Source organism: Montipora capricornis, chromosome 3 (genome assembly GCF_036669925.1).
Source record: "Montipora capricornis isolate CH-2021 chromosome 3, ASM3666992v2, whole genome shotgun sequence".
NCBI classification, from domain to species: Eukaryota; Metazoa; Cnidaria; class Anthozoa; order Scleractinia; family Acroporidae; genus Montipora; species Montipora capricornis.
This window is the reverse complement of record NC_090885.1, coordinates 19,239,326-19,256,189: the sequence shown is the minus strand read 5'-3', so window position 1 is coordinate 19,256,189 and position 16,864 is coordinate 19,239,326. Positions and strand designations below refer to the sequence as shown.

The 16,864-nt window shown below is 40.0% G+C and overlaps 2 protein-coding genes across 3 annotated transcripts; both read right to left on the bottom strand.

The window, feature by feature from the left end:
• Positions 1-616: 616 nt before the first annotated feature.
• LOC138041182 (probable serine incorporator) lies at positions 617-4,577 on the bottom strand. Its single transcript, XM_068886951.1, has one exon. It carries the CDS (start codon positions 3,882-3,884, stop codon positions 1,797-1,799), a length of 2,088 nt encoding a protein of 695 aa, XP_068743052.1. The 5' UTR covers positions 3,885-4,577; the 3' UTR covers positions 617-1,796.
• Positions 4,578-4,954: 377 nt separating this feature from the next.
• On the bottom strand, positions 4,955-16,638 carry LOC138042510 (uncharacterized). 2 transcript variants are annotated; one of them, XM_068888416.1, is made up of 7 exons: positions 16,203-16,638; positions 10,652-10,679; positions 10,158-10,218; positions 9,112-9,250; positions 8,556-8,633; positions 7,938-8,144; positions 4,955-6,424 (listed from the first exon to the last, which is right to left on the bottom strand). In XM_068888416.1, the coding sequence occupies exons 1-7, from the start codon at positions 16,488-16,490 to the stop codon at positions 6,206-6,208; spliced, it is 1,020 nt and encodes a 339-aa protein (XP_068744517.1). In that variant the 5' UTR covers positions 16,491-16,638; the 3' UTR covers positions 4,955-6,205. The 2 variants fall into 2 exon arrangements, with proteins under 2 accessions (XP_068744517.1, XP_068744518.1); XM_068888417.1 differs by lacking the exon at positions 8,556-8,633 and having other exon boundaries at positions 16,203-16,629.
• Positions 16,639-16,864: the final 226 nt, after the last annotated feature.

Genomic DNA, 16,864 nt, shown 5'->3' with positions numbered 1-16,864 from the left:
GTGTGTGTTTGTTTTATCTTTCTTTCCTCGGACTGAGTCTTCAGCAGTGACGCGCAGATTGCTTGCTAGTTGAACCAAAGACGAATGATTGGGGTTACTTTCAAAAGACGTTTTGGTGCTGCGTCTGTCGGGAGTGAAACACGAAACAATTTGGTTTTATCAAAACATCAGAGTATTATGACGAAGGGTCAACTCTTCGCTCTGACGAAGGCTAACACTCGAAACGTCAGCTCGCAAATTTTTCTCACTGTTGCCTACATTCGACTAAAAAGTCATTGCGGTCGTTTGTTTTTGTTTTCAAACGACGGCTTGTCCAAATGCGTGATCTGATTGGCTGAATGCACTCAGGCGAATCACGCGGGAAACAACAGGTCTGCTATTTGGGTAATTTCGTATTACACGAAATTCAGTCACGGCGCCCAATGGCTTTTGGGCGAATGTGGGTCTCTAATGTTCATCATGCTTTGCAGGTGCATATGTTCTGCTGAACGCATGCATGCCAAGTTCAGACGCTTTCGAAATATGGCGTTTGAGAAGAGCTGCAGTTGAATGTAAAAACGCTAGGGCTTAAATGTTAACAATTTTCAACGGCAACTTGGTGTACAAACCACAAAAGTTTCGTTTATTTTATTTTCGCTGCCTCTCGGCGATTTCATATACTTTATATATTAAAGATCTGGCCCCACTCTAAAGGTGGATAACGCTATCCACCGGATAAATCACTATCCATTGGATAGCGCAATTGATTTCGCTATTACTTATCCACTGGATAGTGATTTTTCCGGCGGATAGCGCCATCCATCGTTTGAACAACTGGGGCCTGAAGTATTTTGTTACAAATTCGTACAAAAACTGTCGTTGCTTACAATACAAAAAAAAATACATCTGAAAATAACAAGGCATTTGTGGTACAGATATGGGACAAACTGAATATGTGTCCAAGAAATACAAACTCACTGAGCATTCCTCTATCTCATATCTTAGGATCTGATTGGCTCACTGTCTTTTGAGCGATAGATTTGACGAAAACAGGCGTAGATATTTTACGTTTTGGAACGTTTTGATTGTTTGGTATTTGTATGAAATTGTTGGTACATGCCTATTGGTTTCTTCTAACACAACTGAGCTGATATTTTTCAAGGTTCCCTCTGGGCATTTAGTCAACAAAGTGCTGCATACTTCATAGATTATACATTGACCCCAAAGCCCCAAAGCTAATTGTAAAAATTATTTTATTCGAGCGAGTTTAACTCCCGGGAGAAGGCCGAAAGATTGAAATTACATATTTGATTGTTGAAAATTCTCTGCGCTGATTGGTTGCCCGTGAGGTTGTCACCTGAACGGATTTTTTTTTCAAAATGGCCGAGGTGACAGACTATTAACGTAATTGTTTTAAAGAAAATGCATATTTTTCAAATATTCACCTCAGGCTCGGTGAATATCGGTGAATAAAAATCTCGACTTTGTTTCGGTTTTTATTCAACGATATTCACATCGCCTTTGGCGAATAATATTAAATATACTTATCCACAGGCACCTAACAACATGGAGGCGGAGGTGTAAATACGATAACAAAAGATGATTCTGCGCACTGTCTCTCTGTGAGTACCATTTACACGCTGTTAGGTTTTTCTACACTTGCTGCGATGTGCAAAACTCAAAAGAAAGCACGCGCCTTCACTGTCTCGCGAGAATTTCTCGCGCACGAATGCTTTTGATGTGCGCTGATACACGAATGTCTTTTTCAAGACACGTTTATAATGTTGAATGTCCGAATGTAACATTATTGTAGAAGTTTATCCTTTTTTCGTACTTGTTTCTGTCCTTGGGATGGTAACTTCCCCAGTTTCTTGAATCGACAAAATCTTATGCTGAATTTTAACGATTTTAGCCTGAAATCGGAGTATTCTTTCTTGCAGTCTGAGTATATCCTTGGAAATTTCAGGTTTTTTAACTCTGTTGTTAAAAATGTTGTCTTGTTTTATTTTTTCGAACGGATGATCAATCTGAATTTTTACTGGTGGAGGAGGATCGTTAAGCTTGACGTGAACTTCCGAAGTTCTGCCGGTTGAACATGAACCTTTCCGATTTTCTGTCGAAATGACAGGTGAAGGTGACGAAGAATCTGCCGAAGAACTTGTTGTAGCTCGTTGTTCATCTTTTAGCCGTTCAACAGGTTTTTCGACCTTTCTGTCTTCGAGTTTATTCACATCCTTTATGTTTTGAGGATGGCTGTCAAAACTTCCAGGAAGACTCTTGTTTGGCTCCACCGTCGTAGCAGTGGACTTTAAATTATATTCTTCACTTCTTCCGATATTTTGACCCTTTGGAGGATTTTTCGGCACTTCTTGTGAATGACTTTTCCTTGCTTTACTATCTTTCTCCACATGTTGCTTAGTCTTAGTCGTTTTAGCTGTGCTTTCGGCTTTTTTCAAAATCTCTTTAGTTTTCTCGAAATCGTCTCTCAACTGTGCAGCGCTAGCTCTTCTCGCACTTGGAAGTCGAACAGGTTCTACTTCCAGTCCTAGATAATGACCCCAAGTGGAGCGTATTAAAGGTGCGACAAGAGTCCATATATATACCAGACAACAAATATAACTAGACGCCATTTGCACCCAAACTGCAGCCCAGTTCTTGATCATTTTCTTGAAATTTACATTCTCGTCCGGACTGTGCCAGTTTGTCATAACCATCATCACGTGTAAGGACGCTAGAAACAGTACAAAATGAAAAAAAGAATAGCTATAAGCGATGTCCTCGCTCTCCTTCTCTTCCGCGGCTTTACCGCCTTTGTCCTCTTTTTGACGCTTGGAGTTTATCTCCGAGCTTTTCCGTAAGTACTCGGGATTGTCAGATAGAGATAGTCCCAGTTTTCCGAGCTGCGAAGTGCTTGCTCGGACGGTGCACGCAAACGCTAACAAGGCAAACATGAGAAGCGAGCCGAATATAGCTTGACCGTTCACACCGGAAACCTTATCATATTCCAGTAACACCTCGCCAAGAGGGTTACATCTCGAATCTGGTTGAGACGAAAGGGTATTCCATGTAAGGTACATAGTGTATATCGTAATTACTGAGGACTGAAGGAGCCCAGCTCCCGTCGTCTCTTCTTGAACTCTTGGGAGCACGGAGATGATGGTAGCTAAAGCACAATGTCCGACGTTAAAGCTGATGTAAAATGTGTTTGCCTTGCACTGTGATATGTCGTCTGGATTGGTGAAGAAGAGATAAAACATGACTGCTGCAGTGACGGAAAGCGAATATACTAAGGCGGTGGAAAATGCTAACGAGAAGTACCAACACTTGGTGTCGAGGGTGTCCATTTTTTCGGCCCAAGAGACGCTCCAAGAATGCCCAAAATCAATCACAAGAATAACTTGAATGAGTATGAACATAAATCCACCTACAAGGCCGACATACATCCATATCTTTGTGAGAAAACCCATATTTGGCAGATAAAACGTGACGCCTATGATTAGAACTAACAGAGATAGTTTGATGTACCAAAAGCCATTGTGAATTCGGGCACGAAACTGCTTTTTGGAGTGCACATTGTACGTTAGTAGTGAGAATAACAAGAAAAATGAAGACATGGCGAAGGAAACTCTGTAAACTGCTCCATAACCCACTATATTGTCACAAACTCTTTTCGACGCAAATCTTGTGCAAAGAAAAGGGATTTTATCGAGATTTGTTCGCATGTTCGGGGCTAACATAACAAGACAAAGAATGCAACCCAGTAATAAAAACACGCAAAAATATAGCCTCGATCTGATACCAGCGACCTTATTCTTGCAAAATAAGCTGAAAGCTGCTGAGCCTGCGCAACAAGCGACTTCACTGGCGACTTCCGCTAAGCCCAGAGTCTGTAGAGCTGCTCCCATAGAAACCCATAAAGAACTTTGGGATAGGTTGAACGATAAATACGCGGGTACTTAACACCATTCAGCTCTTCCAGCCACTGTGAATATTAGTGTTGCTGCGAAACTCTTTTGAGCAAAACAATTTTCTTTCGACGAGCAAAGATGAGAACCGTTAAGTCGTGAACACAGAATAATAAATGTCCTTCTTCGTTTCCTCCGTTTATGCTTGAGTCGATTGTTTGTTGTTAGCACGCGTCCACAACAATGTCTTAGATTTTATCTCGATACAAATAACTTGCAGAGATCACAATAGATGTAAAGTGAAGATTCTGTAAGACAGCAAATACAGCAAAAGCTGTCCGTGTTACGATGATTCAGTTTCAAGCCGGCAGGTAATTGTTTAGAAACTCCATAGCTCTGCACCTACGCTGTGGAATTAAGGCAATTCCGATCTGTATCATGAAATGCAGCATAAAAAGCAAAATTTTGGCTTGCTCTTCACAACTTCAATGCCGTTTTCGTGGGCTTGCTACAAAGTTGCACACAGAACTCTCTTTTAACCAATCTTGGAAACGCCTCAAAATTGCGTAGCCACCAAATGAATGAAATCAACGGTCAAATGAGCGTATAATTTACCCAAACAAACCAAACCCGCACTTTGAGCTGGAAATCTGCAAACCAAACAGATCCTCAAGCAAGAAAGCTAGTGTTACGCTTTTCGATTCTCCAATATTCTTTTGCGAAAGCTTGCAAATTGTGCGACGTAAACCCAACGTTTTCGCTTTCCTGATAGCTACTCCCTGCATGGAGTGAGTTTTTATTTTTGGTTGTGACAACGGTGAAGCGAAATTACGCCACCCGCCAACAGGTACAGTAAGGAATCAAATGTTCCTGAGCCCGCGATACACATAATAGGCCGTGGCCAGACAAAACACTGCGCGCAAAACAAATGATTGTCGGAGGTGCATCGCTCGCCTGCAGCGAGCTTAAGAATTACTCATTTCGTTTAACAACTTTAAAATTGTATAAGTAGGAAATATTTTTAGAATTATTGGACAAAATGGACGCAAAAATTGCTTTAATTGTTCCCAAAGTATTTTTATTAGGCACCGGAAAAAATGTGTACACAAATACATGTTTTGAATCAAATCGAAGATTTTAGAGTCTATTTCATATTTCCATTTTTTTGTAGCATCCTTGTTTAATAGCAATACCTATCATTATCTAATATCAGATACTTGCTCAAGCAATACTAGAGCTTATTGCTTATAAAACACTTCTCTCGAAAGTGCAGCCTATTTAAGTTACAAGTTTCTAATCATTAGCGTTTTTTTTTTTCAATCACTATTAAAATAAGGTAGATTTGTGCTAAAACCAGGGCAACTCTCTGACACCATGATCACAAATGTCATTAAAGTAGATTGTTGCATTGATTAAATAAATAATAGTAATGTCACATGCACGGAGGCCATGTTGCCCATTTTATAGCCAGGGTAGTTTTCCAATTATTAATCTCTCTTTCACAAACAATTGTACATGTTAAATTGTAGCGAAACAAAATCTCAACTACCCAGGATCTTCTCCTGTCTGGCCTCGTAGCGCAGTCACGCTGAGCACTGGGTACGGGAATGCAGTCTTTGTGTTATAATTGGTTGATTCGATTGCCGGCGTCTGCTGTAGTTGACCAAAGTATAGCTTTGTCATTCATGTAATATGCCTTGAAATGAGCATGGAAAGGGCAGCTTTAGCTTCTGGAAAATGAAAGCCTGAAAAACCAGGCTATCAAGCCAATTGGCAGCTGGTCACTTTATGAGATCATGACAAACCCGTAGAGGATGAATATCCGTATTTGCGTCTTTGCCTGTTTAACAAATAGATTCCATGTCGCCATGCGTCTGTTCAGTAGTAGAACATAGATGACGTCAGAATGTGGTAAGAACAAAAAAGTGGCACAAGAGGTGATAGCCCAGTGTGTCACTGACGATGTTATTAAACATTTTGACGTCTTCTGTGATCTATTACTGAACAGACGCACGGCTACATGGAATCCATTTAATATACATTTATATACTGGTCTGTATATGCATCTGTAACTATGTCTATATATATGTGCAGAATATATATGTAAGTCATATATTGAACTGCGAAGACAATGTTATTTAGCTGCTTTTAAAGTGGCGCCCACAACTGCGATGATCATAACTCGCTCTCCGCAGATCAAATCTATGACTGTGTGCTCAAATATTCTGTACCTCAATTATAATTACTTTGGTTTGGCTTCATAACAAGTAACTGATAGTCCCTTTAATGAGTGACTTTAAATCATTTCAGCCGATACGTAGTTATCTTATAAAGACATAGCAAAATGCTTTGAGAGATATCCCATCCTGCATGGCTATTACTCTGCACGTATTATTTATGTCCATTCCAAACCCTATTCTCGACACGGCTTTGTTGTTACACAAAGTTACCATTCCAATGCGCACTTTTCCGTCACGGTCTTCATTAAGGTTGAATCCTTCCTTAACTGTGGCCTGGCCATGGGATGCTGAGCAACTTTCCTGCATGAAAAGAAAAGAAGTGACCTGCCATCCGGGAGTGTAAATCGAAATATACAAAAATTTGGTTTTATCAACGGAGTTGATAATGTAAATTCACCACCGTGCAGGGATTTAAAAAAAATTTCGGAACGAAAAATAGCAATACAAGTTTCTCAGATGAAAGAAAATGAGAAAAGTGGTAAAAGTGTATTTGAAAATATGCAAACTTTCCAATGACAAGGACAAAAGGGAAGCTGACTTAACTGAGAATTGAATCGGTGGAACGACGCCGCTTTTCCAAGCGACAAAGAAACGTACCACCTTGAAAAAGAATCACCCAATAACATCGGCGGTTCGATTACGTTTCTAAGCAATCTACAGTAAATGACCAAGAAAATAAGCACTCTAGCTACGACCAACTTATAAACTAGCATAACAGCTGGCTAAAACTCCGTCCCTTCGATCTAGGCATCCCTTTCTTTTCATCTCGATCAATCAATCACAATCTTTATTTACGTGTCTTGGCGATCTAGTGCCTTATGGCGCTAAGTCAGTGGGGAAACATTCAGGTCATACCACGACACCGGAAACTCCGTGCCTTTCTCTTATCGAATAGCGACGCAGTTGTGACGGTGTGTGATCTTTAACGTCCCACAGAGTATAAAGGTGGACAAGGATTGCGAGACGGGGCCTACGGTTTATAGTCTTTGTCCGAGAAGACTTGAAAATCTAACCACTTGCGGATGTAATGACTTGGAGCCATGTGAACCGAGCAAGCAAGAAATCCCTTTTCCCATTTAAGGGCAAACCGCAAGCTACTCAAGCTAACTGTAGGCCAACTGTGTGACGTTTAGGCTAACCAGAGTGTTATTTAGGGCAATCAATTCGTTAGTTTAATAGGCTAACCATAGTGGCTCGCTGGTTTGCAGATTATCCGGAATGATTGCAGTTTTGCTGGGATTTTGTAAATGATGAACTAGCTGGGCAACATTTTTTTTTCTTTCTTGCAGCAGTGCAAGAATTTTTTTTTCTATTTCATTTGTGCTGCATGCGATTTTTTTCTTCCAACAAGCGCTTGTAAGTAATTTTTTTTCAAAATCACCCACCCCACCCCCCTCCCCCTTTCAAGAGTTAAATGGTCGGCCCCTTAACTGCTTTGTTTTACTATTGAATATGTCAAAGATTACAATATTGGACAAACTGGGTTGGGTAAATTAGTCAAACGGACCTCAAATAACTACCACCACACCCTCCCCCCTAGCGTTCATTTACCTCCCACCAATCGCATATTCATTTCACCACAAATCCATGAAATACCACAAGAGGATCCCACAAGAGTATTTCAGACATTAGTGCGTTGGAAGGAGGGCGGAGGGGGGTTACTTTGTTTGCATGCGGGTACATTAATTTGTGCAATTTTTCATTTTCTCAACAGAGTAGCTTTTCGTTTGAAACGCCTGAAACGTTTTAGGATTAAGAGGCGAAAAACGGACAGCAGGGCAGTTATTCAAGCATTAATTATAAAAGCTCGTACATTCACGAAGGATCCACTTATCAGTGATTTCCATTTATCTCGTCCTACGTTGACCCGTGTATGAGAAGTTAATGTAAATATTGCCATAGCGGTTTCTCCATTTTTGTTATGAGGTATCTCTAGCCATTTTGTGGTACCATTGACTTCCATTCCAACACAGAAGCCCTTTTGTAGTGTAAGGGATTGAAAAACATCAACTTTTGTTTCCTAAAAATCAAAGAAAGATCATCAGCAGTTAAGTCGTGCCTTGGAGCATACCAGAAAAATGCTGTACTGGATAAACAATTTTTGAAAGGCAAAGAGTAATTCATTATTATATATAGAACCAAATCTTGGCCTTGTTGAAAAAGGAATCGTGGCATAGTTTCTGGAAATACTGACTTCCGAATGGAGAATTTTTAAAAAGAAAATTTTCCTGAATTTACCACGAGCAAGTTGACCCCTTCAATCTCTTTATTTGATCAGCGTTAGGGGTGTACTGTAGCAGGGTTTTCAAATTTGTGGAAAATTCCTGATAATCACCACTTTCGCCTGTTGGCTTTAGGGCTCATGCTTGGATTCAAGTGAGAGAACACAAGAAAACAATTTTTTATGGTTTTTATTTTCAGTTGAAATTACCGTCTCACTGAGGTCTTTTCCTGCGGCCTCGTTGAACAGGTCTGTAGCCCACAAATCGGAATGGTAAGAGAAGGTTCCCTGCAATAAGGTGAATGCCGTTAGTTTTATCAGATTTCTCTCGAGAATGAGGCACTCCAAAAGTTTCCACTCAAAAACGTTTGCTGTTGCGGGCACGTGGGAAAATACTTTTTAATTGATTTATTTAAAACCCGTGCGCCCATTGGTTCAATTAAAAATTTGAATTACTGACAATATTTCTCGCTCAAGAAGTAGAAGTCGAAGTGTCTTTGTCTCGATTGTTTGGAGGATTTGGGATTCATTTTGAAATATTTTTTTCTGTATTATCGCCCGACTCTAAAACCAGTTTCATAATTCTTGCTTTTCCCCGGCGTTTTAATTTAGGCGCCCAAGAGAAATATATAGAGCAAAAACGCATAAAAAGGATACGTTTCCACGGAATTTTGGGAAGTAAACTTCAAATAAAAAAGGTTTTGGGTAGGCTTGATTGTTTTATCGATACTTTCTACCGAAACCATGCAACCAACTCAAAAGTTACCTTATGACCATTAATTTTCATTGCGAGAGTCCATCCACCCTTACTACACCCATCCGAGTTTGAATAAACCATTTTACAATAGATCAAGCTTCTTTTTTGTGCGATTGTTTTGATGTAATAGGCTTTACTCGAAGCGTTCCTGTGAAAGAAAAAATAAATAAATAAACCTCACAGTACAGTCAAAACCTTATAAATGATAACAAATGACTCATTTGTCGAATGAATTTGATTTTATTGCAACCAAAAAGTAGTGCGCAACCGTTACGAAGCGTGTCATATATCTTCCATAGACCATGCTTTCAACTCAAGGTATATATACCAGCCCAGTGCCTTGGGTTGATCCGAGGCTGTGGTGACTAGAATGGATAAGAGTAAAGACTATGTACTTATTGACTGAGTGAGAGGGCCGGACGGGAAAACATTTGGCCCGCGGTCATGGCGTACGGACCGAGCGCAGAGAGCCCGTGCGCCATGATCGAGGACCAAATATTTTCCTGTCCGGCCCGACCTATACTCAGTCAATAAGCATTTTATCATATGACCACCGCGCTTTTCCTTTTTTTTTTTTTTTTTTTTTTTCGGTAACAAAATTCGGAATGTTCACTTACGTCGCTCATTTTGACCGAAAAGTTTTACTTCGCATCTCGCGCGCGCTTTCATTGCAAAACTATTGAGAAAATCCCCGTATGAGGGCCGTACGCGATCCTAGCAGGGCCGGACGGCTTTTTCCTGCCCTGCTCGCGCCATTGCGTACGGGCCCTCATACGGGGATTTTCTCAATAGTTTTGCAATGAAAGCGCGCGCGGGGCCGTGTACGGGTCATATGATAAAACGCTGAACCGCTTTCTGTTATTTTGTTACATAAAGTTGCGCTCTGGTGATGTTGTTGATGTAGCTAGCGTCGTTTCTCAAACTCCCTATTGTCGTCTTTGCACAATCTCCTTATTTTAAGAGCTTGAAGAGTGCTGGGTTGGCGTTACCGAACAGACGAAAATTTAACATGGCGCCGCAAAAAGAAATCCGATAAAAAATATGTTCAAAATTACCTTCTATTGTCGAATATTTTTTGACAGGAATCTGCAGGGTTTGTCTGGTCGTCTCCTAATTCTTGTTGGATAGATAATAAAGTCAAGAAAAATGGTTTAAGCTTTCAAGTAAGCACCCGTGTTGAAATCTAAAAATATATTAAAGGATAATTAAAGTATCATTGTGACGCGGGGATATCCGGGAAAACTGATCTGCGTGCTTCTCAGAGGACTCGAACCCATCATCTTCCGATTACTAGTTCGGATCCTCTTCCACTAAGTTTTAGTGGACTCGTGAGATACATCAACGGAGTTTGATGTCATTTTGGTCACATGAAATTTGGGGACAGCTATTTTTAGAGTTATTTTCATAGAGTTATGTCGTAGAGTTAGAGGTAAGTTTCCAAAATCCTGAATTCAGGATTTTGGAAGTCGTTAACTCTAACTCTAAGTCATAACTCTACTGAAATAACTCTATTGATAGTTAACCTCATGAAATTTTGCACATTACTTACCATATTTGACGGGCTTCTTTGGTGCGGGCTAAAAAAGGAAGAATGGATGCATCGTTCAATACTCTGCTCAATTAAATCATAATGAGGAGGCTTCGGTAGACTACAACAGGCAATGGCAGGCTAAGATGAAACTCTCTGCAAAATCCTCTGGAGCGAATTCAGAGTCACCTTGAAATTCTCCCACTGTGAGGGGGGTTGCTAGGCCACTCCTAAGAATTTGTTTTTAATTCCATGTGCAATGAGTTTCATTTTAGCCCACTTATCTCTTTTCTGCAATACGAATTGGGGGTCAAGCAGTTCTTTTTTAAGATATGAGCGTTTAAATTAAAGACAAAATATATATTTAGCTTATTTTTAGATGGTTCTTTTGTTGCCATGGACACATTAAGTAACATTAATATATGTATCTTGTTAAGCAATGATTGGTGTTTCAAATGGCACCATGACATTGTCTTTATGTGAAACAGTGTTGTAGAGTGAATCGTTCTAATGAGACCTCAGCAAAACGGCTTGGCAATATTAACTCCAAAAGTGTCATTTATTTTTAACAAAAAATCCGAAAATTCCCTCTAACAAAAGGGGCGCTTACCATTTAAACGAAATTCTCGATGACAAATTGTTGGCAGATGGTAATGGACATTCCCTACCGAGGAAATGGGAAACATTTATGAGTCCATAAATATCCGACTGCCGTAAGAGTCTGGGTACAAATAAATGTGGCGGTCAATGCCCACCAAGTGAAGTGATGTAATCGTCGCGTAGGAGCCTGGTTCTAGTGGTGCAAACAAATGGTACAGAAAATTTCGGTCGTTTCGGTAAAAGTGCAAAAAGAACACAACCTTCGAAGGTTGTTCTTTTTTCTGGAAAATTTCCGTTGGTGTCAACCGTTCCATTTGTTTTCCCAACGGAAGAATCGGTTTTTTTCTGACAAATGGTAAGCGCCCAACAACTCTCTTTTTTGCTTGCGCCATTCTTACCGTACTTGGACAAACGTTCCCACGAAAAATAGCCTATGCAACTCGCCGTTCAAAGTTCAAACCTTCAAAACGTCAAAAAGGCCTCGGTACGAACACGAATTAAAACAAAACTTAAGGCGAAAAATCTTAAAGGGCGAACAAGTTGGACCATGCAGCTCTCGTTCATAAAACAGACCAACTCATGCAGCCACTTTCCGCTTTCTCAACCGGCCTCAGCAATGTTTTTCATGTTATTTAGATAACTTAAAGAAAAGCTGCTAAGTTGAGCCTAAATAGTAGTGGTCCTATTAAAACGAGGATATTAACATCTCAGTTTCACTCACAATGGTTAAAGTAATATACTCTAAAACTGATGAGTTTATGGTGTCTTTGATTTATGAAAATGAATGAATTAGTCTTTTCCTGATAAGCGACTCAGCCTACTTAGAAACACGGGATGACAATTGTCGTGGAAAACATGGTAACCATTAAACCCCTTCGTTGAGGCTACGAATGGTTTCGGCTGAAAAAAACCGCCAAAGAAAAAGCTTGATTCCTTTTGAGTAAATATTCCCTTAATATATTTTTCAATGTAATCAATAGACCTTTTCAGCTTGTACATTTTGTTTTCCCAATACAGATCATGTGATAATACTCAGGAGGCTTGGTCCTTTGTTTTGTTTATTAAAAAGAGTGCATGCAGGCATATTCATGCTTGCATGCCCTTATTTTAATGAACAAAACAACAGACCAAAGTTCGCGATCCTGAGTATTATCACATGATCTGTATTGGGAAGACAAAATGTACAAGCCGAAAAGGTCTATTATTCTCGTTTTATATCGTTGTTGGCAACGCAAACACTCTCAAGCAAATATCCACTGAAAAGCCGGTAGTGCGCGAAAGGCGAAAGTTCGACGCTCAATCGACTGACCCACCCAGCGGACGTTGATAGTGCTTAGCCTAACAACCCTTGGAAAGAAGTGTACATGATGGGGTTCAACAAAAAGAGACTTACCAAGTTGGGTCTAGTTTTAATTGCTGTGCCATCCCGGAAGAGTAAATGGGCTGCCTAAATTAAGGGTTTTGTAAATGTTACAGTCAGAGAACGCAACATGAAGCAATTGCAATTGAGAGGCTTGAAAAATAAGTAAACTGACAACGAAAAAGAAGAAGAAAGCCAGCCTGCCGCGGTAGGCTGATATCTCATCTTTTGAATGAAACAAGCTACAATCCTTCGTTGGAAGGCAACATCTCGATTCAGCGGCAGAAAACACCATCATCAGTAAGTTATACTAGGAATCACAGCGGAAAACACACTATTATACGAAGGAAAACGGAAAGTAGGACCTCAGCAACTCGATTCAAGTTGGCTAAACCAGCGATGCACTGAGATGTCATGTGGCACTACAGTGGTTCAAATCTGACCACCGCGTTAGCACAGGCTGTGAACTTTCGATCGATCCAGCGGAAGAGATTGGGAATTTTTACAAATACAATTAAGACTAAGCTTCCTTTATAATATGTGGCTTCACCAGGACCGGATCGAGCTGACAACGAGTTTGAACTAGACAGAGCAATCATGTGATCGGGAAAGTCCACTTTTGACTGGTGGCTGGATTAATTAAGCATGAAGAGCTTAACTTGAATCAGGAATGTGGGTCCCCGCTGTTTAGGTAAAAAAAGATTACCAAAATCTCAGTGGGAGTTGTAACAAGACTCACACTAAAAAGGCAGAGCGAGAGACAAAGGGAGAGAGAGGTGTTAATCTCGACACATTTGTTGGGCCGACTTCGTCATAAAGTTTTAATGACGACAAATAACTCAAATTACTTTAAATTAATTTTGAGTGATGTGTCAAAATAGTCCAGAGGCACAGTAAATCAATCTGAAATATTTTCTAAAACACGGTTTACAACGGCCAGCATCATGCAATTAAAAAATGGAAAATTATTTCTTTATTCTCTTTATTTCAAATTAATTTAAACACAGGCAAATTATATCTTAACTTTCAGGCTACCGAGATGCAACTTGTTTTGCCCGGCATACACTTTTCTCAACAGCAACGGTGAATTGGTTCTTTTCTGATTTTAAAGCAATCCATTTTTAAGTTTTATACTTATGGAACTCGATAACTGAGGAATAAAACTCAACAGCTATTACACCTTCGAACATCTGCTTCCCTAATTCTCTGGTTAAGCATGAAACGTTGATGATCGATGTATTGGTGTATTTGTTAATTTAAACACAGGCAAATTATTTCTTAACTGTCAGGCTACCGAGATGCAACTTGTTTTGCCTGGCATACACTTTTCTCAACAGCAACGGTGAATTGGTTCTTTTCTGATTTTAAAGCAAACCATTTTTAAGTTTTATTATACTTATGGAACTCGATAACTGAGGAATAAAACTCAACAGCTATTACACCTTCGAACATCTGCTTCCCTAATTCTCCGGTTAAACATGAAACGTTAGTGATCGATGTATTGGTGTATTTGTTAATTTAAACACAGGCAAATTATTTCTTAACTGTCAGGCTACCGAGATGCAACTTGTTTTGCCTGGCATACACTTTTCTCAACAGCAACGGTGAATTGGTTCTTTTCTGATTTTAAAGCAAACCATTTTTAAGTTTTATTATACTTATGGAACTCGATAACTGAGGAATAAAACTCAACAGCTATTACACCTTCGAACATCTGCTTCCCTAATTCTCCGGTTAAACATGAAACGCGTTATTGATGTATTGGTGTATTTGTTCAGGCTGCCGAGATATAACTTGTTTTGCCTGGCATACACTTTTCTCAACAGCAACGGTGAATTGGTTCTTTTCTGATTTTAAAGCAATCCATTTTTAAGTTTTATACTTATGGAACTCGATAGCTGAGGAATAAAACTCAACAGCTATTACACCTTCGAACATCTGCTTTCCTAATTCTCCGGTTAAACATGAAACGTTAGTGATGTATTGGTGTATTTGTTAATTTAAACACAGGCAAATTATTTCTTAACTTTCAGGCTACCGAGACATAACTTGTTTTGCCTGGCATACACTTTTCTCAACAGAAACGGTGAATTGGTTCTTTTCTTATTTAGTAAAGCAAACCATTTTTAAGTTTTATACTCATGGAACTCGATAACTCGATAATTTCGGAACGTGGTCACCATTTTCCCGCAAAAAATTACCGACTTGAAAGGGACAAATCTCTCTTCGAAAGAGCTGAAAAAACTTCCTTCGACAAATTGGCTAACATTTTACCCTGGATGCCAGAGGTCCTCTCGCTCACCAGCGGCGAGGAGCGTCGAAGAAGTGCTGGTCGGCGAGAGACGACGGCGACCTGTACCATTTTTCCCCGCGTGAGAGAGTTAATCCATAAATCCTATAGAACGAAAAATGGTTCCGTGTCCCAGCACTAACCGCCACTGTCGATACGCGCAAACGAACTAAAATAGATTTGTGTTCCCCACAAAATTCATCTCGCCCCTAAATATGGTCATTCAATAAAAAATTAACTACTTTTTTCTGCTTAACGTAAGTTCACAGTACAATCTGATCGATCCTGAATGCTTTAACACTTTTCTGAATACGAAACACCTTTTGTGTTATGTTTTTAGCCTTTGTTGATGGATACCTACACCGTCAGGAGACGTCCAGCCGAGAATTCCTGAGTCGGCTTAAGCTCCTGAGAGGACTGCAAGTCCTTACAAAAATCAGGCGAAACTTTCAAATGCAACAGCCTGGACGCAATCACGGTGGCGTGTAGAGCACGTATACGGGCCGGGCGTATACGAGAACATCAGAATGTTCGGACTACATGGAGTCAGGGGATCCTTTACGAAGTGGGAAAGCTTAATCTTTCAGTGTTGCAAAGTTATTACTGAGTATAAACCGATTCCTGACAGGCCGCGGCTTTCATCTAGTAGGACAATAATGCGACTTTTAGCGCGGCGCATTATCCATTCGTCCTGCACTCTTCGCAATTCATTTCCTAATAAGAGAGGGTGATTGTCCGGGCCATTTAATTTGAGAACCTTGCTTTTATATCAGCTACGGATGCCCGGCAGAAGATACTTCCGTGTGGACATAATAAGTTCAGACTTTAGCCGGTTCCCATAACAGACAAAGACGAAGAGTCCATGTGCTCATGGTGGATCCAGGTTATTAAAAAATTGAAGCAAAAACTGCTCATAAAATCACACGATTTCGAAGAGCTTTTGTTGCCAAAAATTTAGTTTATTTTCTCTAGAGGGGGGTCCGCTCCCCAGCTCTTAAGGGCCGAACCCCGTGTAAATAACGATTGCAAAAACTGATGACTAAGCCTGAGAACGATAAAATAAATGACGAATTTCCGACAATGTGCTCTGGACATTCGAAAGGTAGCAATTGAAAGCGAAAAATGCTGCCATCGTAAGAAAAACAGAGGATAAAGTGGCATATAAATGCGAGTTACTTGAGTGTTGATTCAGAGACTACACCACAAAAAGGCATTTATATATGACTATTGTTCTCAAAACGGGAATAAAACTCTGTTGAAATCCGAAAAATGTTTCTCTTGTTTTTCAACTTCCAAAAAAATTCGTGGAAATTAATCCTTACCCTTATTTGGTGGAATATCCAATCTTTGGAAACGATAGTGCGTTTGCCACCGCACCCTTCCCTTTCTCCGTTTGAGTTCATCTCACACACCTTTTCATCTTTGTGGTAGTTGTACGAAATACATCCTGGCTCACTGTGGCAAGCTTGAAGGCATTCCATCCAATCCACGTCGAGGAGGACTGTTCTCTCAACGCTCCTTGGTAAATAACGGCCACTGAACGTCACGGTCGTAGAGCCGCTTGGTATGATTAATGCAATGAACAGGCAAAACAACAGAAGGAATATCATCTTTCAGTCCCTATCGATCGTTTCACTGTAATGACACGGAATATTGCAATTTAAGGCCGCCTGGGTTCCATCTTATCGGCTTTTTCTGTGCAAGTCAAGGCAAGAACAAACCTCGCTCTGAAAAACAACCGAGGCTGAATGTTAATGTAAATTTGAAACGATGCTCAAGTAACAAATTGGCTCTTTGCGCATTGCGTATGAAATATAATTAACTTTTCCATTTTCTTTTGGCAGGCTTGTCAAATTGTGAACGATACTTAATTTCACGTCACAAACAAGAGAAGTCAAAGAAAATTAAAACGGCCAAGAAAGCAAACAAAATAATCAGGAAACCTGTTTTGTTGGGTTTTAACCCAACAAAGTCCGGCTAGTTG

What these genes read in the sequence shown, in the direction of transcription:
- LOC138041182 (XM_068886951.1), bottom strand. Translation starts at nt 3,884, where the DNA reads ATGGGAGCAGCTCTACAGACTCTGGGCTTAGCGGAAGTCGCCAGTGAA.
- LOC138042510 (XM_068888416.1), bottom strand. Translation starts at nt 16,490, where the DNA reads ATGATATTCCTTCTGTTGTTTTGCCTGTTCATTGCATTAATCATACCA. An exon ending in GGATATTCCACCAAATAAGG is followed by an intron (nt 10,680 to 16,202) that starts GTAAGGATTAAT and finishes TTCCTTTTTTAG; the next exon opens with CCCGCACCAAAGAAGCCCGT. An exon ending in GAAAAGACCTCAGTGAGACG is followed by an intron (nt 8,145 to 8,555) that starts GTAATTTCAACT and finishes TTTGATTTTTAG; the next exon opens with GAAACAAAAGTTGATGTTTT.